The sequence below is a fragment of the Papaver somniferum genome, chromosome 2 (genome assembly GCF_003573695.1).
Source record: "Papaver somniferum cultivar HN1 chromosome 2, ASM357369v1, whole genome shotgun sequence".
Taxonomy (NCBI): domain Eukaryota; kingdom Viridiplantae; phylum Streptophyta; class Magnoliopsida; order Ranunculales; family Papaveraceae; genus Papaver; species Papaver somniferum.
Window position 1 is genome coordinate 214,839,710 of NC_039359.1, and position 25,005 is coordinate 214,864,714.

Genomic DNA, 25,005 nt, shown 5'->3' on the forward strand with positions numbered 1-25,005 from the left:
AGATTATTTCGAGCAAGTCTTTCGTTCGTCTCAGCCATCAGCTTGAGGGATTCCTCTATAGAAAGTTCACTCATTATTGTAGTTCTTTCGTCTAGAATTGCACTATTCATCTCAGCTAACTTACGCGTCGACTCAGCTAACTCCCTGAGGGACTCTTCTAAAGGAGGAATAGGAACAGAGGGATCATAAAAAGGACTACTTTTCAATAGTTTGATTGTATCCTCTAGAGACGAAGAACTAGTACTATAATCTTCTTGCTCGTAAGACTGATGTATGTGTGGATAGTAATTGGTCTCACCAGGGTATGACCCATATCCTTCCAAATGATGGCATTCCCAACCACTATTCCCAACATGGTCGTAGAAAGGATGATGTCCATATTCAAATTCAGGTCGATATTCATTGTATTGGCTTCTATCATACCATCTCGACATTCTTAAATGCAAGGGAATTCTACACAACCACAAACAAGTCTGACTCGACTCCACCAAAGCAAACCTAAAGGTTTATAGCAAACAACAAGCATGATGGCTCCACTTAGATTGTTTTCTAGACCAGCTTCTATTCCTTCGAAAAGGAATTCGTTACAATTTGAGCACACCCCTATGGAATCAATCCGAGCTAATGTAAGTTGAATCGAGGCGAGGGAAGCTTAGTAGAGCTTTGATACCCAAGGCATCACCGCATTAGAAGGCGGCGCAGTCACGCATTCAACTCACAGAAACCATCATGAACTTTGAAGTATGCTTAAAGAGGAACCAATATTTTTCGAACGAGTTTCCTATTAAGCTCGTTACCCTATCGGTCTCGTTCTATTCCAAATTTTAAAGCTTGGGTTCGCGTTAGGTTTCGTTTTCCTAAGGCGGGCAAGAAGGGAGCGGTGATGAAATCCGAACCCTTATCTTGTATTGGCCAGGCCTTGCCCTTTACTGGGAATTTAAAAACAGTCCAAATTCGTCCTCAATCAATGAATCACCTTAAGGAATACAGTAACTCGCTTACAGGAGATTCGCGAGTGTTTCGATAGACTTACCTCCCGTACCAGACGGGGGATGAACCGTTGAAGTCGACTCGGGCCACGACTCCTATGTCATGTACGAACCCGAGGGGCCGAGACGATATAGTAATCGTCGTCCTTCCCTGCAAACAGTTTGTATTTAAGGGTACCCTTCCGTAGGGTTTTTAAAAAAATAATAATAATGAAGTCCAAGAGTCCAGTCCTAAGTCCAAATAAATTAAAGTGAAAAGGAAAAAGAAAAAATAACCTAAAAAAAAAATATAAAAAATCTCTCTTTTTTTTCTTCTCTCTTTTATATATATAAAACAAAAATAAAATTCCTCTTTCGCTCCTTTCGCTTTAAGCTTTTCCTTCCAAGGTCCTTAGTACTCCACTTCGAACCTGCAAATCAAATACAAAAAGAAACGTATAAAGGAAAAAAAATAATAAACCTAGAAAAAAAAAAATTCTACCTAAGCACAGATCCGCGTCGGCGGCGCCAAAAATTTGATGTATTTTCAAATGTTGTTGTAGATAGTGGTAAAAGGGGTTCTTTTCGAACTTGTGAAGGGAATAATTTTTTTTAGATTTAAATAATTTAGAAATGTAGAAAATTCAATTAACAAGTGATATAAATTTTATGGAGAAAATAGGGGTGATGATTCCACCATTCAACAATATTTATGTAGTTTTATTTATTTTATATTATGCAAATTTAATAATTGTTTTGATTCTAACTATTGCCAAAAGCAGATTCTCAAAATATCAAAGATTAATCGCAAGCATAATACATCAAGAGTATAAAACTAAGCATGTATTATCAAGAGAAAATATATTTGACTAATAAAAATCATTTATTTTCAATGAAATTAATCATATATAAATATTGCAAAAATTAATCAAATAAAAATTACCACATAAATATTGCGAGAAAGGCTTCCTCCGTCACCCTTGGGATTGGGTTTAGCTACTCATGATGAAAAACCTCTCAAATTGGTTCATTGATACTCAAAAGTTGTTTACAATCAAGAGAAAATGGAGAAAAACGGTTTACAACAGTGTTTGCGACGCATGTAAAGCGTTCAAAAAGAATGATACAACAGAAGTGCTGTTGTTCCTAAGTCGCGAGAAAGGAATTGGAAACTGTCGCACTTAAGCGACACTTTTCAACGACTTTCTCTTACTGTCTAATGTTCTTCATGTTCTTCCTTGCACCAACAGGAAGCTTTTCGTTGTGTACTCTTGTATTGATTCTTCTCGACTCCTAAACTATCCCAAAGACTCTCCAAACTTGCTAAACTCTTTAGCCTTGTATTTATAATGTTTTAGAACAAAAATATCCGACCATAAAATCGTATAATCTCCCATTAATCCCGTCATTGCTCGCTGCCCATATTTAACAATAATTTCCATTTTTGGCTTCTACACACGTAAACTTTGATCCTGCACGCTCTAGTTAACCTTCCCTACGCCTCCGAAGTCATCGAACTCCTCCAAAACACTCCATGCATGGAAAACACACAATCAAACTCGTGTTACAGGACACGTTGCTCTGTTTTGATCTCGTGACTCAAGGTAGGATTTACATCCACTTACGATCGAATCCGATGCCCACAATGTGTTCCCTATCCCATATCACAACTTCCCACCAAATTTCAGCGATTGAATCGCACTAAAACACCTTCATTTTCTCGATCACAAATATGCCAGTTTTGAATATATTTTTCCCGCCAAAAAGTTGTTTTTGAATTTAAAAAGAAGAGGGATGCCCCTTAACCAGAGCTTGGGTGCGAATAGCAATTGGGTGGAAATAATAATTTTTGGGTGGAAGTAGTAATTTTTATGGGTTCCTCCGGGACATTTCTGGGATGCTTCCGGTTGCATTTCTGGGGTGCCTACGATACATTTCTCCAGGGTGTAAAACACTGCTTTTTGAGCTCATTTCGCCGCAAGGGCTTATTACTCTATAATTTCCTACAAAGACATAAAAGAACACAATAAATACAAAATTGAGCACTAACAATACATACAATAGAGACATATTAGACACATAAATGCGTCTATCACTTTATCTAACGCAACACTCTCAGATTCGAAAATGAATTTATCAATATATTTCTTTTTGGAAATCTTCCAAAAATAAACCCTCTTGCTAGAGTGAAAACATATTCACTCCTAGACTTAGACTCCTTTGTGTCCGCTATCCAGTTTATATCAAAAATTCCCTCAAGGACAACAAGATACCTTTCATAAATCAAACAAAATGTTACAGAGTATTTTAGGTACCGTAATACTATATTAAGTGCATTTAAATTCTCCTGCTCTAGATTACAAGTATACCTACTTAACTTACTCGCACCATAGGAAATGTCTGGACTCTTACAATTCATTAAATTCATCAGACATCCTATAACTCTTGAGTACTCAAGTTGTGATACTCCATTACCCTTATTCTTTTTGAGTATACTAGAAGGATCATACGGAGTACAAGTATGCTTATAATCAAATCAATTGTATCTCTTAAGCACAATTTCAACATAATGAGAACGACTAAGACTATAAATTTTTGATTATCTTCTAATCCTCATCCCTAAGATTACATCAACAAGGACTAAGTCTTTCAAGTCAACGTTCTCATTCAGCGCATGTTTTAAGTGGAATTAATCACATCTATGTTTGTATCAAGTATAAGCCTATCATCCACATACAAGCATACGACCACACAGGCATCCTTAACAAGTTACTTGTAAATATACTTGTCAGATTCTTTAACTTGAATCCACTACTCATTATCACATGATAATATTTCCATGTCACTGTTTACGTGCTTATTTCAAAACCAAACACGATTTGTTCAACTTACAAACATTATCTTCACAACCTTTCACTATAAAGTCCTCAGGTTGGTATATGTAAATTTCTTTATCTAATTCACGGTGTTAGAAAAGTTGTCTTAACATCCATCTGATGTATCTCTAAGTTGTTTAGAATCAAGGAAATCTACACCTTCTTATAATTTATAGCCTTTAACTACCATCCTAGCCTTATATTTTTCCACAGTTCAATATACCTTACGTTTCCTCTTAAATACTCATTTACATCCTATGGTCTTACTCCCTGGAGGTAAACTAGCAAGCACCCAAGCCTGGTTCTGACCGACTGAGTCCATTTCACTAAATGAAGCTTCTTTACGAGTCTGGATCTCGGACTAAGGTAGGCATATTATGAAGTCAGGTCTATAATAATTCTCAATTCTAATCCTTTTATTTCTCCTAGGATCAACTCTACTTCATCTTCCTTTGAAGGTAAATTCTGACTAGTTGATGTAGTTGCAGGAAATCCTACAACACACCCCTTGTATTATCATGACTATGATTTCTAGATCTAAACTTATTTGATATGAAAATAAAGATAAAGATAATGAAAATAGAAAATAAGACACAAGATTTACGTGGTTCGATCAATTTGATCTACATCCACGGGGTTAGGTTTCACTATGATCATTGAATTACATATGAATTACATTGAGACTCCGTTAATGAGTATTTGGAGCTCTCTCTCTCTATGGTTTTTGGGGAAGAATAAGAAGATAATAATACCAGTTACTTTTCTCTCTCCTACCTTTCTCTTTATATAGGATGCTACTTAATGGATGACATCTCATATTTCCTTTTATTTCATATTTCCTATTTCCTTTTATTTCTTATTCTCCGTGCGACGTTATCACACAACCTTTTATGAATGTCACACACTTACATATACTTGTGCGATATTTGGATCCTACATCTTGCCTTTTTTTTCTTGAATATTGCTTGAAGAGCGATCTTCAGGAAAAAATCCGTTGTTGTAATTGTTGGAGCGAGATACATGTTGTTGGAGTAGTCTTTGATCTTTGTTGATGAAAGAACGAGCGAAAGAATACTGGATTTGAAAAGTACGTACTTGCCTTTATTCTTTTGTGAAGTTCCGGAATGTTGCGAAGTAAATAAGAAGTATCATCTTTTGAAGTATGTGAAGTATGAAGTATCCTTGAAGAAGTATAAGAAGCATGAAGTATCCTTGATGAAGTATAATAAATATTCAATTCTCGAAATGTAAGAAGTATCCGTCCTTGAATGAGAATAATAAGTATTGCCTCTATTCATGCGAAATTATTACTCCATTTTTGGTGATTCTTGCCGAGAAGATAAAGAACATAAAATGTTTTCTTGGTAATCCATAGGTGCCTATGTTCTTTATCTATGAGGATGAAATCTTTGAGAAAATGTTGAATGTGCGAATTGTTTCTTCATTCTCATCTTTCCTCTGTCTCATGTTTTGTGCTCATGCGATAATATAATCTCTTCAAGTTGCTTATAATTGTGCGAAATAATTGAGCGAAATGATCATATCGTTCGGATTAATCACACTCTGCGAAATAATCACATTCTGCAAAATTCTGACACATTCTGAATAATCCTACGAAATTCTGACACATTCTGCGAGATTCTGAATAATCCTGCGAAATTCTGACACATTCTGCGAAATTCTGAATAATCCTGCGAAATTCTGAATAATTCTGCGAAATTCTGAATAATTCTGCGAAATTCTGCGATATTATTGCGAAGTTCTGCAATATTATTCCGTACAGTTTTGTAAAGTACTTGTGCGAATATAATGCTTATGTGATGATTATGTTATGAAATGTGTATGCGATGTTTATGCTATGAAATGCTTATGCAATGCTTTTATGATGCGAGTATGATGTTTGTATGATGAGAATGCTTATCTATTGAAATGTATAGCTAATGTTTGTGTTACTTATCTCATTTTGCACGCTAAAATTGATGTAGCTTTAAATTGCTTCCATTCTCCATTTCTCTGGCTTTTTATTTAGTGTATGCATTCCTCTTCGTGTAGTTATTGTTCCTCACAAGTTCTTACTTGTGTTTCATCTTTCCTTTTTCCTGCACTATTAGTATCTCATAACAGTATGATCATAATATCAAGTCTGCGGCATTTTCACTGCCTCAGTTTCATTTTCATGTACATATTCGCAAGCTTGTTTGCTTACATATAATCATTCTCGAAAGCTTACTTGCTTACTCATTTTCTTATGTGGTCTTATTTTGCCTTCCTAGTTAAAGGTCTTATTTTGCCACCTCTTGTCATTGCGACAAAATCGCAGGACGTCTTTGCACTTTTATGCAAAAACCCATTGATCTTGCCTTAACTTTTCCTTTTGTATTATTGCCTCTTCAGGATTGTTGCGACAATATGACAGGCCTAAATATTCTTTCGAAAATAAAGCCCCATGACATTGCCGTCTTGCGACGAAATCGCAGGACGTCTTCACACTTTCATGTAATGACCCATTGATCTTGTCTTATCTTTTTCTCTAGTATTAGTGCCTCTGCAGAATTGTTGCACAAATATGAAAAGCCTTAATACCCTTGCGAGTAAAATGCCTCATGACATTTGCGTCTTAAGACACTTATCAGCTCCCTAATGGAGGGTGCCGCCCTTATCTCCCCCCTGGTTGCCCCTTCAAGGAAGCGTACTTCTACCATAAAAGGTTAGCTCCTCCCATCCGGTCTTAACAACAACCAGTTGTTTTCGCATCCTCTTATCCCTTTTACCTATAGGGATTATGGTTACGAGACTCCACCCTAAGTGGGTTTTTCTTCGGGCCGAGTGCAGTATAAGCCAAGACTTGTAAAGAATGACAAGGACGCTTCAAACGCCCCTGGAACTCTTGACTCAACCGTGTACTTCGGCGTCTTGATCAGATTCTTCACTCCTTGGGAGAGTCCTTATTACCTTAGTCGCCCAACCTAAGTCATATGCTTAGGCTGAGAATCCAAGGTGCCTCTCCCGGATGGGATTTATTGACCCCAAATCTCCATGACTCAGGTTCCAGGGGAGGTGTAACCTTTTCCCTGAGTCATGCTACAGGTACCCCCTTCTATGACGTACTTTAGGTCTTACATTTGCCTCTTGCGAAATTTTATTCGCGAACTAGGGTGTACACCATAAAGGTTCGCCCCATTCTAATCTTAGATTTTTATGGATCTTAGATTGTCTCTTGCGAAATTTTCGCATTTCTTTGTTCTTTTATTCTTTCATTCATTCTTCCATTCTCATAATATCATATCATTTGAAGCAAAGTAAATATTCAAGAGAAGTTCTAATACATTATAATTCTGAAATCTTTGTAATTGTGAAATCTTTGTAATTCTGCGATTGTTTCGCATTTTGTAAATCAAATCAAAAATCTTTTTATTCCCTGTAAAAGAAATATTCTAGAGAAACATATAAATTAAATTTTCTCAGTTTTCTGTAATTTTGAAACCTCGCAATCTTTGTAATTTTGAAGTCTTTGTAATCTTGAAATCTTAGTAATCTTTGAAATCTTTGTAATCGTGCGATTGAATCGCTTTTTTGTAAATCAAATAAAAAATCTTTTTATTCGTTCTTAGTATAAAGTAAAATGTTCAAGGAAGTGGTACTTATCTTTCATGTGAGTCGCTGTTGTTGTTAAAGAAGTGAATAAATTCCTTGAAATGTATGAATTTCGCACATCAAAAAGAAGTGTGAGAAGTGAGACTTGAAACCTTGATCTGCTTCTTGGATTTTCTCGCACCATACCAACTGTGCCAAGCCTCTTTTGTGAAATAATCAAAGTTCTTGCGAAGTAATCAAATTCCAACTGTGTAAGAGGCAATTCTATATAAATTTTGCATAATAAAAATAAACATGCGAGAAGAAAGAATTGATCCCGCGACCTGCTGCTTGCATTCATGCCTCCTGACCAACTGTGCTAACCTTCTCTTGCGAAATAATCAAAGACTGTGCGAAGTAATCAAATACAAACTCTGCGAAATGAATATTTTCGAAGCAAAAATTATTTGGTCGCAGGGAGAATCCAACCCATGTCCTCTAGTTTGCATACTCCTTCTCTGACCATCTGCGCTACTTGTTGCTTGCGAAAGAAACACACAATGTTGTACTTTATTCCATTTCTTCGCCTTTAGGATTTCAAAAATGTACGAAAAATTAAGCTTGATGAGGGATTCGAACTCGATTCTTACAACTCACTCCAGCGAAGCTTGACCAACTGTGCTACCTATTGTTAAAGAATTAATGACACAATATTGCGAAATTATTCATTTTTTCGTTATCTGTAAAAAAAAAAAAACTATGCTCGCAGGGAAGTTCGAACTTGCGACCACGAACGTACATATTGTTTTCTTGACCAACTGTTCAATAATATCTTTGTGAAATAAACGCACAATATTTTTCTCTTATTATTATTTTATTCTCCCATGCAAATGAGAAGAAAATGAAAAATATGTGTCTCTGCGAAATCGAACCCGTGACCTATCGCTTACTCGCTCCAGGTCAAACCATCTGTGAGAATTTCTGTTTGTGATAGAAATTGCAGCATCTGCCTCTTATCTTTTCTTCGTCCTTCCTTAACTTCTTTCACATTTTCCTTCTTCTCCTGAACATGAAAATCTTCCACTGAAACTTCCATTTTCTCCTTAAATTTCACCACAACAACTAATTTTTTCTCTCACTCTTTTCATGTCTTTGAATTGTTGATGATGTTTACTCCCTGAAAGTGTGATTTCTTTCATATAATTTCCATTTTTGACCCTAAATATTGTAGATTTAGAAAAATATGAACAGTAGCTAATCTTCATGAAAATTTCTTGAATCAACAAGTTACAAGAAGGATAAATCCTTTACTCGTTCCCTGTTTCTAGCGCCATTATGTAGTTGCAGGAAATCCTACAACACATCCCTTGTATTATCATGACTATGATTTCTAGATCTAAACTTATTTCATATGAAAATAAAGATAATGAAAATAGAAAATAAGACACAAGATTTACGTGGTTCGATCAATTTGATCTACATCCACGGGGTTAGGTTTCACTATGATCATTGAATTACATATGAATTACATTGAGACTCCATTAATGAGTATTTGGAGCTCTCTCTCTCTCTGGTTTTTGGGGAAGAATAAGAAGATAATAATACCAGTTACTTTTCTCTCTCCTACCTTTCTATTTATATAGGATGCTACTTAGTGGATGATAGCTCATATTTCCTTTTATTTCCTATTTCCTTTTATTTCCTATTTTCTTTTATTTCCTATTTCCTTTTATGAATCTCGCACACTTACATATACTTACGCGATATTTGGATCCTACAGTTGAAAAGACATCTAGGGGATCAACAACACATGTTAAGAAGATACATGTTTCAATATAAACGTGTTCAAAGAACTCAACATCCCTAGACTCCATAAAAGTGTTCATGCCAATGTCAGAAAAAACAGAACTCACAACCAAAAAACTATATGCAGTAGGCATTTATGATATATTATCTAAACACCCCCACACTTTGACGTATGTATAAGAAGGTATTTATGATATATCATCTTTCCATAATCATATGAAGTTTTATCTGATCCTTTAAAGGTTACTCTATTCAGGATATAACAAAATTAGAGGACGACCTTCCCACACAAGTTGGCGGTTAATCCTTTAATAAAAATGGCATAAATCATATCCTTAATGATTGTGTTCTTACGTTCAACTATACCATTAGACTATGGTGAATAAGGAGGTGCAATCTAATGAATAATGCCATTTCACAAGTAAAGTTCTCCTATATTAATGGCATACTCGCGATACCTAACCCTTTTAGTGGTAACATATACTTGGCTTTCAATTTTAAGCTTATACTCTCAAGGATTCTAAGGCATCTTCCTTACCCCTAAGAAATTATACAAGATAGTACCTCGTACAATCATTTACGAAAATTATAAACTACCTTTTACCATCTTAGTTTGGGTTGATTTCATTTCAACTAGGCCTAACTGAATTAATTCTAAGGGCTTAAAATTATTCTGAACAATTTTGCTAAAAGGTTTTATAGCATATTTTGATTCTGCAAAGATTTAACTTTTTTTTTCAATATCCAAGTATCCAAGTGCCCAAGTCCAAGAGAAGTTGAAGAAGTGTGACGAAAAGGAGCAAAACGCTCAAAATCAAGAGAAGGGACAAAGACCGATCATAACTCATCCAAATTAAGGATTTCTCATCATTATCTTGAATAGAATTGAAAGTTAAAAAAATGCAAAAAGAATGAGGTCATTCCGAGTTCGGATGAAAAAGTTATGGCCGAAACTGTTTTTATCAAATACCGAAGACAGTGAAGTCCGCGAACTAGGTTCGCATACCGGGTTCACACACTTAATTCCAAAAATTTCTGCTGGAATTTGAAGTTTGCGGACTGCGTTCGTGAAATTAGGTAGTAGGAAACATGTATTTACACTTTGGAAAGACTAAGGGAACGTTTGAAGTCGTTAGGTCATAATTTCGGGTCGGGTTCTTGAACCAAACTAAATACGTGAAGAACAAGCAATGTAAACCTATAAAAAGGTGTTAGGTTATGTAAAATGATATCACATTATTAGGTCACGAAATTGTAATTCTTGGAGAGGAGAAATATCAAAGCTAGGGTTTCGGTGCGATTCTCAATCGTAACGTTATCTATTAACTTTTCTATCATGTATATCATGGATGTTTCTACATCCATGAGTAGCTAAACACCTATTGATTGAGGATCAATTCTAAGTTGTAAAAAAGATTTGAGTTATTATATTAATCTACTTTGAAGTTCTGCATATGATTATCGTTTGTCTATACTATTTGAATATTTATGATTGATTGATAGATTATTTAGGTGGCCAACTAAATTGATTTGTTGATTCAATCTATTGCTAGTATTGAGTTAGGATATATGTAATCGTCGATTAACTTGTACACAAGTAGAGAACACAAAACCTTGCAGAGGGATTCGGTGGAGCGATTGTTTTTATAAACAACACTAAAAAGTGGACCTTGATCTAAGAGTCTAACTAGTAGGATCAACCTATAAATTCACAAAAGATAAAGCATTCGATTGGATTACACCTTGAGTGATCTACTACTTGGTGGTTCGTTTAATAGAATCTGGTAGGCGATAACTTTCGTATCCAGTGATATAAGGAGTTTAGGGGATATCACTGATCTAAATGTTATTCTACGGTTGGTGATAATCTGTGATTAACAACGAGTAGGAAATTATATTAACTCATTGACGGTTTATATACGAAGAAGGATTACTCGATCATATCTCTCTAATGATTACAAATCAACTTTAATTGCTTTGATTATTTATTTCGTTCATAATCTAAAACAAAACCCCCCTTTGTGACAGTTTGACAACTAAAACTCACTGCTCTTCGTGGGAACGATCCTTACTTCCATTATACTACCAGTTAATTATGTGGAAAGAAGATTATTAATTTGTTGAGGATACAACACCCATCAAATTTTGGCGCCGCTGCTGAGGAGCAGTCGGTAGCTTTAGTCGTTATTTCTTTTATTTTTATTATCGTTTTTAGAATTTCTTGTTAGTTTTTAATTTCGTTTTCTAGATTTTTGGTTTCAGGTACTTAATCTCTGGCACCGAAGGATTGAGATTGTTTGAGGTGTGGTATTCAAACCCGTAAAGGAACGGTACTACAAGCAAGCCAGCAAATACAACAAAAACCTTTAGAAGAAATGGTAGACGGAGATAATCCACCACCACCTCCACCTCCGACGGGGCCTCCTCGAAGGAGGACGCTCAAAGATCTAACATCTCAATCGTTTGATCAACAAAAGCTTTGCATCAAATTAAAGGGATACCTGGAGATGATCCTAATAGACACTTGCAACTATTCAACATAGGTTGACAAGTTTGAAGCCAACTGGAACTGACAAAGGCAGAGCTTTACTTACATCTTTTCCATTTTCTTTGACAGATTCTGCAGAAGAATGGTTTTACAACCTTCCACAAGGAAGTATTACATCATGGAATGACATGCAGAAAGTGTTTCTAGAAAAGTACTTTCCCGCTTCCAAAGCAGCATCTATTCGTAAAGCAATAACTGGAATTGAGCAAATTGTTGGTGAAACTCTTTACGATTATTGGGAACAGTACAAGAAGTTATTGTCTAGCTGTCCACACCACCAAATCAGTGAACAACTCATAGTGCAGTATTTTTATGATGGGATGCTTCAGTCGGAGAGAAATCTCATAGATGCGGCTAGTGGTGGTGCATTAACCAACAAAACCATTGATGAAGCCACAGAACTGATCAAGAACATGGATGCAAACACGCAACAATTTAATACAAGAGGCACGTCGATGGCTAGGAGGGTCAACGATGTCAGTTCTTCTTCACACTTAGAGGAAAGAATAGGTAATATGGAGAAGATGATGCAACAAATGGAGGCTGTGATCATTCCTACTTATGAAGAAGAGGCCGAACAGGTGAACGATGTGTTTCCGAATCAGAGGCAAATGTATGATCCATACTCTAATACTTATAACCCTGGCTAGAAAGATCATCCGAATTTCAGTTATGCAAACAAGCAAGCTGCAGTTTCCAACCCCATTTTCGGAAGACAAGGTGGTTTTCAACAATCACAATTCCAACCACAACATCAGCAGCACAATCAAAGCTCAAGTTTAGAAGAGATGATGAAAGCCATGATGCAGAAACAAAATACAATATTACAACAGAACACACAGTATCAAAAAAAGAACGATGCTACTGTCAAAGATCTACAATTACAAATGGGGCAAATAACAACTGATGTGAATTCACTGAAGGCACAAGCTTCAACAAAGTTGCCATCACAACCTTTCGTAAATCCAAGAGAGCACATCAATGCAGTGACATTAAGAAGTGGAAGACAAGTTGAGGAGCCGCGACAACAAGGTTCTAATCTGGATACAGGAGCAGTACGTGTACCAAATGACGATATTGAAAAGGAAGTAGAGGCGGAAAACGTACCAAAGGAGAAACCAACCTCAATCGGCCAACCTAAGAATAGGTTCCCACTTTTACCATACCACCTCCTTTTCCTAGTCGTTTTGCTAAATCCAGGAAAGAAGCTCAAGACAAGGAGGTCATGGATATTTTCATCAAGATACACATCAACATTCCATTTATTGAGGCCATAAGAACGGTACCCAGGTATGCCAAGGTTTTGAAGGGTATGTGTACAAGGAATGATAGGTTGACTGCTAATGAGATTACTTAGGTGGGCGAAAATGCTACAACTATGTTACCTAAGAAGATGCCTACAAAGTGTGAAGATCCTGGAGGTTTCACAGTTACCATTACCATTGGTAACCGACGATTTGAGCGTGCTTTGCTTGACTTGGAAGCTTGCATAAGTGTTACGTCAGCCGATGTTTATGATTCTTTGAATCTTGGACCTTTAAAAGAGGCGAAGATGATACGGCACAGCAGAAACGATTTGAAATAAACCGACACGCGGAGAATCCACTCCGGTAATAGGACCCAAAAGACGATAAAACAACATCACTCCTTAACGGTGATGATAGAAACTCCAATCCAGGAGCAAATGACAAATAAGCGATCAATGATGATCAATCTCTCAAAGAGAATCGAACAGGTTTTTTAACCAAATGGTGTTTTCACTAAACGATCTAATCCAAGATAAAGAGGAAGTTACACTGCAAATGCTATATATAGCCGGCAAACATAAAACCTAGGAAATCCAAACATTCCTAAATTAGACTAAGAGAATATATTGTTTTCATAACACAAGATAAATCTAAACAACAAACTAATTATCCTAATAAATATAATACTAAAATAGATAAATGTCCAAGATTTATGCAAATCTTGAAATATATGTGACTTGTCACGATATGTTCCATATCAGGCTCCCCTACTGCGACAAAACTCGCCTCGAATTTACACTGAAAATGACAAATTGAGGAGAGGAGTTTGGAACTGCTACTGGTGGTACAACTTGACCTTGAATTATGCATCCGGATCACTAGCCTTTCCGCATAGGAATTTAACTTCTTAGTCTTCATTTTATACGTCAGCCTTTGGTGTTTGTCCCGCCCTCACAGTGTAAGAATTCCCACGAAACTGTCCAAGGGTCTTGACACAAACGGATGGAAGTTTTATACAGAACAAATCAAAAGGATCTTCGTAAGATCTTTCAGGAATTGTCACCTCAACTCCATTCATTTGGAAGGGACTTCCGTTAAGCATCTTATTGTCTTCATTTTCTTTAGCCACACCATTAAATGCCTGGACGTTGTCGTTTTCAGCATCAGCAAGATTTTCTCGACGCTTAACATCACCGGTTGTATGATGCGCACTTTTAGAAACCATTTCTTTTGATTTTCCTGGCGGTCATTTACCTGGCATTAGCTTGATCTTGGTAGTTCCCCGTACAAATTCACAAATGTTATCATGACAACTCGCTCGAATGTCAAACAACCATGGAGCACCCAACACGACATCACAAACATCAGTATCAACTACTTCGTAGAATATTGTGTTGGAGTAGCACTCACTACAACAAAACATGGTTTTTTCAATGAAAAATATCGTCACAAATATTTGATTTTATGTCATAAATATATTTTTCTGACGTTTTTTTGTTGTCGGGCAGTGCGTTATAACACCAGGTGTTGCAAATAATCCAACCGACGCTAAAAGCGTCACTTATGTCGAAGGTTTTTTTCAGTAGTTTTTTTGTGTCACAAAAAATGTTTCTTCGTCACAAATAGCTTATGCGTCACAAATACTGTTTTTTCATTTGTACTGAAAAATCCTTTATGTGACATTCGTGTATGTAACAAAAAGTTTGTATTTATAACGGTTGAAGATGTCACAAACGATCCTTATTTTCAACGCATTAATACGTAGAAAATTGGCGCATACGCGGCGGATACACCCGTCGGTAATAAATCTTATGTATAACGGTTGAAGATGTCACAAACGATCCATAATTTCAACGCATTAATGCGTATAAAATTGGCGCATACACGGCGGATACACCCGTCGGTAATAAATCTTATGTATAACGGTTGAAGATGTCACAAAAGATCCTTATTTTCAACGCATTAATGCGTATAAAATTGGCGCATACGCGGCGGATACACCCGTCGGTAATAAATCTTATGTATAACGGTTGAAGATGTCAAAAACGATCCTTATTTTCAACGCATTAATGCGTTATAAATTGGCGCATAAGCTACGGGTACACCCGTCGGTAATAAATCTTATATATAATGGTTGAAGATGTCACAAACGATCCTTATTTTCAATGCATTAATGCGTTATAAAATTGGCGCATAAGCTACGGGTACACCCATCGCTAATATATGTTATTTTCAACACGTAATAACATCGTGAATAATAATTATATGCTACGTATTATTATGTCGAATAAGAATTATATTTTCCTCGCGTATTTTTTGTAGATACAAACATAATATGGGCCACTTTTATAATCGTGGAATACATATACACATTTTCAACGCGTTTGTTGATGTTACAGTGGGAAGTAGTTTTCTTATTTTTCACAACTACTCAGAAATTGTTGATGTTAGAGTGGGAAGTAGTTTTCATATTTTTCATAACTACTCAGAAATTGTAATTCATGAAAATTAGACTACTGAATCTTTTCGAAAAGAAGCAAATCATTAATAGAAAAGATCTACATTGTTCATTAAATGACACCACTAATTAAGAAACTTAACATTCTAAACTGAAGAAAAGAAACGATACCACTACAAATTTCAAAAGAGAAACATAAAGCTAATTCTAAAGTGAAGAAAAAACGATACCACTTGTGGAAACATAAAGCTAAAAAAAGAAACAGAGATGCAGATCTCAACTGTTGGTCCCTCAACAATCATCTCAAGAGGTGGTTTGACGGTTCTCAGGAGTACTTTGACTGTTCTCAGGAGTGCTTTGACGGTTTCCCTGCATTTCAAGCAACATTCTTCTTATATCCATTGTGTCAGTTACCAGCCCCTGTATTGTGCGATTTTGATCATCAACTCTTTCTTCAAGTTCCTTATTTCTCTTCTCTGTGTCATCTTCCCTCCTAAGAGCTTCGCCTAACTCCGCATTATATTCGATGCTAGACGAGCTAGGTTTTTCATACCCATGACCAAGACCCTTGACATAACCGGATCTTACACCTATCACTTCCTCACATATTTGAGCATCGGTCAAGGGTGTTGAACCTTCAGGTGTAGGCGCAGCTCGGAGTTCAAGCATTTTACCCTACACAATAATAACTCCCAACAAAAAACTTAAAAGAAAATCACAACGAAAATCCTTAGGTTACATAGTTTTCCACGTCCAAACATCATTTTTGCAGTGGGTTAACTTGTAGAATTCAATTTGTTCAACAACTTCACCTGTTTCTGGATCACACTGCAGGTTTCCCCATAAAAAAAATTAGATACAGTATTAACCATAAACTTGTATAACAGAGACAGCACAATTACCATTTCCTCTCTATAGCGGGCAAAAGGTTTTGACCCTGTACAATGAATGGTTGTATTCGCTTGTCGACTTTTTTTACCTTGAGTGCTACTTGTCTGCACTCAAATCCAAAGAAGACGGTTCAATGCAGATTGATGCTACAATAGATATCATAAATACGACTACTACTGAAGTCTGAATACCACCAATATGACTACCACAAATAAATCTTATAAATACAGTAAGGATCGAACACCAATATTACCTGAAACTCATCAGACTCAAACCAAGTGCAAAGTTTCTCCCAATCCTCCTGCTTAACCTGATGATGCGGGTTTTCCCGTTCTGTTCCATCTTGTTTGTACTGCAGGTAGTGTTTGTGAAGTGTGCATCTGAACTGTGTACTCATTTGCTAGCATTGTGTTGACCGCCTTCTGAATGCGTACTACATGTAGATCAATAGTGAATTTTTCCTAAGTTCACAATCACCAAACAAATTTCTGTTAGCACCAGCAACAAAGAAACTACGCAAAGAGAGTTCTAATTAACAAAGCCGTAGTCTGTGCAAGAAGAACATAACAGTAGGGACACTAAAATGATTCAAAAATAAGTATATGATTACCAATATGAGATCATAAAATTTCTTCAGATCTGATTTTCCAATTGACTTCCATTTGGGGCGAGTCGACCACGGTGCAAACTTTTTGACGATGATTCCTATTTCAGTTTGGAATTCAGTGGCCCAATCCCCAGTTGGAATCTTATTACCTGGTTTGATTGTTATTGTAGGCTTTTCTTTCTTTTTCCTTATGTGATCATTAAGCTTTGCATTAAGAGGATCCCCTCTTCCTCCTTTGTTAATCTTTGGCAGATCTATTTGTCAAGAGATATGGGAGTTAGATAATACTGCGTCTGCCGAAAATCAACATAATATTTCCAAGAAAATAATTTGTAGGTATGTGATTAACTCAATTACCAGTGCATGACAACTGAGAGGCTGCGTGTGATGTGCGAGGGGGTCTAACTCCACCTGGTGCCATTATCCCTTGATTAAAATTGGTAGTACTCCTGATAATGAAACACAAAAAGTAAATGATCAACTAACTGTAAGGAAAATAAATCAAAAGCATCAACGTTAACAAGAAAGAACAGTAGACACTCAAAAATCAAATTAATAAAAGAACCAAAAATAACAAAAAAGAAAACCAGAGACTAAAAATCAAAAAAAAAAAAAAATGAAGAAATAAGTTCAAGGAGAAACTTTGATAAATCACCACAAGATTTTTTTTTCTCAAGTTTTCATCACAAAAAATTCTCCCAAATACCAGTTTTGAGTCACCGACCACAAACCCAAAACAGATCTCTGTTTTGGTTGGAGAGATTAGGGATACTGATAGTTAGTATGAGAGATTAGAGATACTGATTTGCACTTACAATAATCAAGATGAAGAGAAATAATTGAAGATCAAAATCAAAGGTCAAGATGGTTACCTCTTTCAAGTTCAGATTTAGGGTTTTGTACTCGAGTTTTTTTATCACAAAAAAGAAGTTTTGTTTCAGTATAAAAGGGAAACGTGATCAGTTATCCGAAGTTTATGGCCACAATCTAGACTAAATAAAAATTTTGGCGGACTTTTTGAAATATCATGAAAATTTGACGGAATATCTTTTTCTTTGGCGGACTAGTAAAAGACTTTTTCCACGATTAAAAAGATTTTATGCCCAATATTTAGGAAGTAAAAATAAAATCATTAAACACAATCTACATATATTCCCAGTATATACAATCTAAATATAGCTAAATATTTAGTGCACATCTAACAAAGTGCAGTAGGAGGGCGCATCTTTGACTTAAAAAATTCATCTCATCTTTACTAATTAGCACTTTTGGGGAAAACAAAAAATCAACATAATAATTTTCAGAATATGAAAACAAGTACCTGACCTTTTAGACATCTTGGGCCTTGGGTGGGGGGAATCCAACAATTAACCGAAACAACATTGGATACAGTAATGAGATGTGATCCATAGTTTCCTTCGAACTCCATCACATAAGCAATCAGTGTCATTACTTGTTTGTGCAGATAATCCATCAAAATTCAATATCTCTAGCAATTATTTTAACTGTTTAGTAGATGAACTCCCAAAAATATGGAACAAAAATTCCATATCACTACAGGAAACATTATCATCTCCACAATCTCTTGATCAATCAAAGATAGAGGATGCAAATCATGTAATGATGTTCAGTACCACTCTCAGTGCACTCTTTGTCATGTATGGGAAAATCATGTGCAATAATGTGTCATATAAGTTCAAAAAATGATATGTAGACCCTAGTATAAAAATAGAAGGGAAGAAACACAACAAAACTTCTTCATTTGTTTAAGAATGAGATCATGGTTCTGCTTTTTCGCACAATTGGAATTTTCCCAGCATGAGTGAGCTGATTATTCAACCTAGGCATGAATTTATATTGATATATGCAAGTGAAGAAGATATTAAGTTAAGAATGACTAAGACAATGAGTAAAACCTTTCCACCAGGTACAATATTAGCCTGCTTCCCTTTACCATTTAGTTTACCTGAAACATCAAAATCTTTGCACAAAGCCGAATAAGCATCACATGCATTGGTTAAAGAATTTACGGCATAATAGAAAGGTAACACCGAGTAATTGTCAAAATCTTCAGATCAAAAAGAAATACATGATTTTCCTCTGTATCATTTCTCCCCTACTTCATTACAATATCAGTTAGTGGACTCTTTGAGCATTCAATCTCTGAAGGCAGAGGCTAACAATTTAACAGTCGCAATTCCAATTCCATATCCAGCTATGTCCTGAAGTCTGGAATCAAATGGAGCACTATTAGTCACATGCTATTACACAACCAAGGAAGCACCAGAAGAAGAGAAAGAACATTACTGGAAAGGTCCAATAGAAATGCCAAACTCTCTGACCAATCTGTCGATCCTTAACAAATCCACACTCAGGTGTACGAAAATATGTGCCCCTTGTCCATATGGGAAGAAAGTACGGTTAACTTCAAAGACGGTACAATTCTCCACTGTGACAGATACTTTCTTTATGGCTTTGCCAACTGTCATGAGATCAAGAATTACTTGGGCAGAAGTCTTATCTGTGCAAACGATTTCCAACAGAGACATCACATGAGCAGGACTGTTCATGAGATAGTGTCTTAGAAACAAATGGCAAACACTGTTCACAGCTCAAATGCATGGTATATAAAGAACGAAACTAAATATAAATAAATAAATAAAAAAGTGGTTCATCTTTTGTAGCTTGAAGAAGGACATCAAATACAAATGTTCAAGTTCAACAGATCACCTTATGAGCCATATGAAATTGAGAAGGCACTTTTTTTTTTATTCTATACCTTTCTAATTGATTGATTGTTTCTTAGATGATATTCACATTACAGATTTAGATGCCAAATTGTAGTCAAGTTAGAGCTAAGCAGATCAACAGAGTCAAACCTAAGCCCATGCTCTCAAGAGTCTATTTGCATTCATAACCCAAATTAATGACAAGGACCAGTATTTGTGTCCGACAGCAGTAAAACCAATATTCCCGCTATTTTGACAAATAAAAATAAGCAGTCAGGCTGGTGTAAACATGAAGTTACATTCGAAGTCAGAATTAGGTCACTGATCACGATATAACTTTTTGCAGACACATGAAACTAAGCAACTTCCATGTTTTCTGAATTAGTAGATCTGTTTTGTTCTTGAATGTTGATCATCTGATACCAGGATTAAGGTTATACATGAATGGAATGGAAGCACGAGTGCACGACTCGCAGAAACTGACGTCTAAAAGAACACACGATGGTTCATAAGGAGACTGTTCTACGCCTCCCTTATATAAAGATAACCATTTTAGATTCTACATACAAATCAACTCAGAAAGAATCAAAATAATTTGAAACTTCTCAGAGAACCCAGTTTACCTGAACTCTAATCAGCAGTAAGAAAGAACAAAAAATCTAAGCTGCAGGCCAATATCTTCCTTTTAGAGGCTAATGGCGAAAACATTTTTTGTCTATGCACTCCATGATAAGAACATCATCCATAGACAAAATAGCCCAGAATTGTGAAGATGCAGTAGCCTTGACTAACTGTGAAAACTACATTACTATGACTTAAGATCCCAACCACCCATTCTAGGTAAAGACTTTTTCCTCCGCGTATAATAAAATCCTAAAAAGGGAACAGTTTCAAGATGAAATACATAAAAAAGAAAAAAATGGTTTGAGCTGGACAACAAAGAAATCAATTATTTTACTAGCATCTATAAAGCTCCTTGATGTTTAAGTAAAAGCTGCATAATAGCGTTGTTCGTACAGCATGATTTTCACTGGGTAATTTTAACGAACAGGTTATGGCTAGTTCAAAAGAAAATCAATTCAAGGAAAACTAAACTTAAATAGATGCAAATATATTTAGTCTTCACAAATTGTCTAAAAATCACCCACTGATCACTAGACAAGGATTTTAAATCCATAAATAACATGATATTTGCCAAGGCATGGAGATAAAGAAGACATTTACAACAAAGAGAAGAGAGAAAAGCATGCACTCAAATCAAATTAGGGCTGAAAGAGATTTGTACAAAAATTAACTCAAGAGAAGAACCCCTACCTGCACGATACTCTGAATCAGTGAAAGAGCATTTTAGGGATTGAATACATATAAAAGCAAAATCCCAACCTGCGAATTTTGATTGAATACAAATTTGAATCGACTAAAATTTGATTGAATTTTGATAGTTAACTTCATCCCAACCTGCAAGATATCAAAATTTAATCAATTTAAATACAAATAAAAGCAAAATACAACCACCGAACAGCTTCAATTCAATCAAAATAAAGGGAAACAATAATAATAAAATTCTGTTGGTGATTTTATTAGGGCTTGTAATTTGTTGTTGTTGATTAGAGCAACAGAGAAGTCTTGCTAAAAAAATTCGTTGGTGATGCATCTCTCACTTTCTCTACTTCTCGATCTCTCGGACTTTCATTGTTTTTGGATTCTTAATTTTAATTGTAGTTCATCATTTCTCTCTAGACTAAACATTACACTGAGCATATGGAAGTGGAGAAGCTGACACTTAAATAGATGTCGTTATCAACGAGAAGGATTTTTGACGTGCTCCGTCCATAATGCTACACGTATCAATAATGTCTTTGTTACTGTCGGAGAAAAAAACCTCAGAAAATTTTATGTTTAGCTTAGACGTGTCGAGAAGGATCTTAGACGTGGCCAATCTAGCTTAGCTTGACTGGTTAATAAACCTCAGAAAATTTTATGTCTGTAGATCGGTTTTCGAGGTTAGTTAGGTCCGTGGATTTCTATCACTATCAGAGTCAGATCTAGACTCCGTTCAACGCTATATGTATTTGTTTGTCTATGTCTCCATGATTTTGATTTTCCTATAATATGCGCATGCCACTCATGTCTGTGGCTTCCGTGTCACTCTATCCGCAGAGCCATACCCCACTCAATCCTATTCGTGTTCGTCCTTCCGTGTGTCCATTCCGTAACATTCTGAGCTTTCGTGTCATTTTGTTTGTTATTGATGTAATTTTGTTGGGTAAGATGTTTTAGTCGGATAATAAATTTGTTCGCCTGTCCGTGTGTCCGTTATTTGCTTACAACTTTGTTTGTGACTTTCGCGTCATTCTATCTGTTGTAAATGTAATTTTGTTGGATAAGATATTTTAGTCAATTCATAAGTGTACTAGTGTTAATCAACTATATTTATCCAAAATTATGTAAGGGCAACTGCCCCCAAGGGATTTGGTTAGGTAGAACAGAAAAAAAAGTTTTCTAAAGTCTTTTAAAAGATAACAATGTTCATAGGAGGGCCAGTGCCCCAGGAACAATGACTGTCTTTACTAGGATTTTTGTCCAATTATTATATGTCAAGGTTCAAAGACAAGCACAAATGAGTGAGTTGAGGCGATGCATCAAATTAAGGATACAAAGTAGAAGACCAAGGTAAAATATCAGTAACACCAGAAAAGGAACGAGTATTCAGCAAACCATCCAGAGAAATATTCATATAGGGTAAATAAATATTCCAAGAGTCTTGAATTTTCATCCAAACCTGTGTAGTCACAGGGCAAAAAACAAACAAATGATCCAACGTCTCATCCTGCAAATTACATAAAGGGCATTCTGGGTTTATAAATAAACCAATGAAGAAAAAAGAAAAAAAAATATATTCATTTGCTTAATATTGGATAAATAGTATTATTACAAGAAACTAGTTGGAAGCCTAACAAGCTAAGCTCCAAACAACGTGGTACTACGTTAGTTGAGCAGGTTGCCGTGCTAGCCTACAGAATATATATCATTTTATATCGTTAGTTAGTTTGACCCTTTGACCCCATTAGCAACAAAAGACTGTTTGACCCAATTAACCATAAAATCTCAATTTTTCAATCATATTTGCCCCCACGAGATGCAATACTTATGATCAAACCAAATTTCCAAAATCAATGGGGTCGACGGACCCATTTGTCTGTTACTTCCTCCGTTCCTGGAGATGATGTTTCCAGCTAATTTTGAAGTCAGAACCCTCCCGAAGCTTCTAAGTTCATAACTTGTATGTCGTTATACCACATTTGAAGTTTGAATCAACACTGAGCTTCATATTTATCGATTTCGATGATGTATCATGCTAAGTTTGAAGTCAGAACCCTCACGAAGATTTTTGGCTCATAGTTTATATGTTGTTATACCACATTTGAAGTTCGAATCAACACCGAGCTTTATATTCATCAATTTTGATGATGTATCTAGCTAAGTTTGAAGACAGGACCATTCTGAATTTCGTGGTCCATCTCTAGGAATCTTATAACCCGAGTTTACCATTTGAATTAAAGCTACTTAATGACCTGTATGACTTGTCAAAATTACTCCATGACCTATGCGACTAGTCGAAACTCAAAACGGAAGCACAAAAACACAAAGAGAAAGCACAACGAAACACACCAATTATCGAAATTTTTCATTTCTCCATTCATTCTTATACAATTTTTGGATTTTTTTATATCAGAATGTCAATAACAATGTGCTAAATTTATTAATATTTTTTTAGATTTTTTTTCATGTCAAAGGTTGATAATTGAACCGAAAACATGAGTTCGTATTAACACAAAAACAATGCACAATAAAACACACTTTCTTTGATCCGTATGACACTCTTAACTTAAATCTACACCGTCCAAAAAATTTCATAATCCGTATGACCTCATCCTACCACATCTTGTCCGTTAAAATTCTTTAACATAAAACGATTTTTTTTTCTTTCACCCACTTTTCTCGTCTCTCATCTTCCCCTCCCTAAAAAAAAAACCCCTAAGTCAAGTTGTGCCTCCCTCAGAAAAAAATAACCCTCACTCAAGATTTGTTTCACCAGTGATTGTTTCAGTATGAAGCAAATAGATTATCCAACGTCTCATCCTGCAAATGACATAAAGGGCATTCTGTGTTTATATATGAATAAACCAATAAAGAAAAAAGAAAAAACAAACATATTCATTTCTTTAATATTGGATAAATAGTATTACAAAAAAACTATTGGAAGCCTAACAAGCTAAGCTCTAAACAACGTACTACTACGTTAGTTGAACAGGTTGCCGTGCCAGCCTACCAGCGAGCCTCATGAGGAACCAGCCAAGAAAACCGAAGCAGATAGGGGCTGATTATGTCAGACTCGAACATGGGACCTCCTCAAGCACATGAAACCTTTGTGCTACCCGTTTTCTTATTAACATCATGATCTTTTAATATCATGATTAATATTGTGATTTTTTTATATCATGATTAATATTGTGATTTTTTATTATTCATTTACATTTATTAATATCGTGATTTTTTATGAACACTTGCATGTCATAGACCGCCTAGCCTGGCCTAGATTAATTTATTGGACAATCTCGGGATTTGCAATTAATTACGATGTCCGACCTGATACCCGACCTGGTGCCCTGCCTGAAAGCTTTTTGTATGCCATTAATCATTTAATATCCTCTTGGAAAGACTAAAATGTACTCCATGTACTAACCCTCAAAATCAATTTTCTTTTTCTACTTCATCACGTTCGATCGATTTTATTTTTAATTTACTGCAATTAAAGTATCAAATTTTGATTACCATAATTCACTTTGATGCAACCACGCGAGGATTGAGTTTTCAATATCTTCAACTTTTATTCGATGTTTGATGTCATTTTTTAAATCCTATGATTTCATTTTAGAAATTATATGATTTCAGTACATAATTATATTGATTTGTCCAGTTCAATTTCTTCGTCTATCCCCCACTATGAAAGTGGTCATCTTATATGGTGATTAAAAACCATTCCAGTACCAATACCCAAATTTTGTTTTCTATTTCATCAAATTCGATCGATTTTTCTGTAAAAAAAATTTTATTTTCTTTCAAATTATTGTTATTAAGTATCAAATTTTTATTTTAGTCATTCAATTGATCGGTGAATATTAAAAATTTATAAGAAAAAAAGCCTTCGAGAAGAAGGCTAATAGAGTTAATGGGAACAAAATTACAACCCAAACAACATAGCCACTCATATTTATTAATGAAATTTTTATTGAATCTA

At 35.5% G+C, this 25,005-nt stretch overlaps 2 protein-coding genes across 9 annotated transcripts; one reads left to right on the forward strand and one right to left on the reverse strand.

Annotated features, from left to right (window-relative positions):
* Window positions 1-11,598: 11,598 nt before the first annotated feature.
* Window positions 11,599-13,929, forward strand: LOC113352829. The gene is made up of 4 exons (XM_026596596.1): window positions 11,599-11,684; window positions 11,767-12,352; window positions 12,422-12,874; window positions 13,780-13,929. The coding sequence occupies exons 1-4, from the start codon at window positions 11,599-11,601 to the stop codon at window positions 13,927-13,929; spliced, it is 1,275 nt and encodes a 424-aa protein (XP_026452381.1).
* Window positions 13,930-15,551: 1,622 nt separating this feature from the next.
* Window positions 15,552-21,457, reverse strand: LOC113350475. 8 transcript variants are annotated; one of them, XR_003360870.1, is made up of 10 exons: window positions 21,018-21,457; window positions 19,282-19,495; window positions 19,064-19,203; window positions 18,891-18,955; window positions 18,296-18,397; window positions 17,332-17,423; window positions 16,978-17,228; window positions 16,621-16,828; window positions 16,379-16,471; window positions 15,552-16,304 (listed from the first exon to the last, which is right to left on the reverse strand). XR_003360870.1 is itself a non-coding variant. In XM_026594613.1 (8 exons), the coding sequence occupies exons 6-8, from the start codon at window positions 16,762-16,764 to the stop codon at window positions 15,780-15,782; spliced, it is 609 nt and encodes a 202-aa protein (XP_026450398.1). In that variant the 5' UTR covers window positions 16,765-16,828; window positions 16,978-17,228; window positions 17,332-17,423; window positions 18,301-19,203; window positions 19,282-19,495; window positions 21,018-21,457; the 3' UTR covers window positions 15,552-15,779. The 8 variants fall into 8 exon arrangements, 3 of the variants coding, with proteins under 3 accessions (XP_026450398.1, XP_026450397.1, XP_026450399.1); XR_003360867.1 differs by having other exon boundaries at window positions 18,296-18,955; XR_003360869.1 differs by having other exon boundaries at window positions 18,301-18,397; window positions 18,891-19,203.
* Window positions 21,458-25,005: the final 3,548 nt, after the last annotated feature.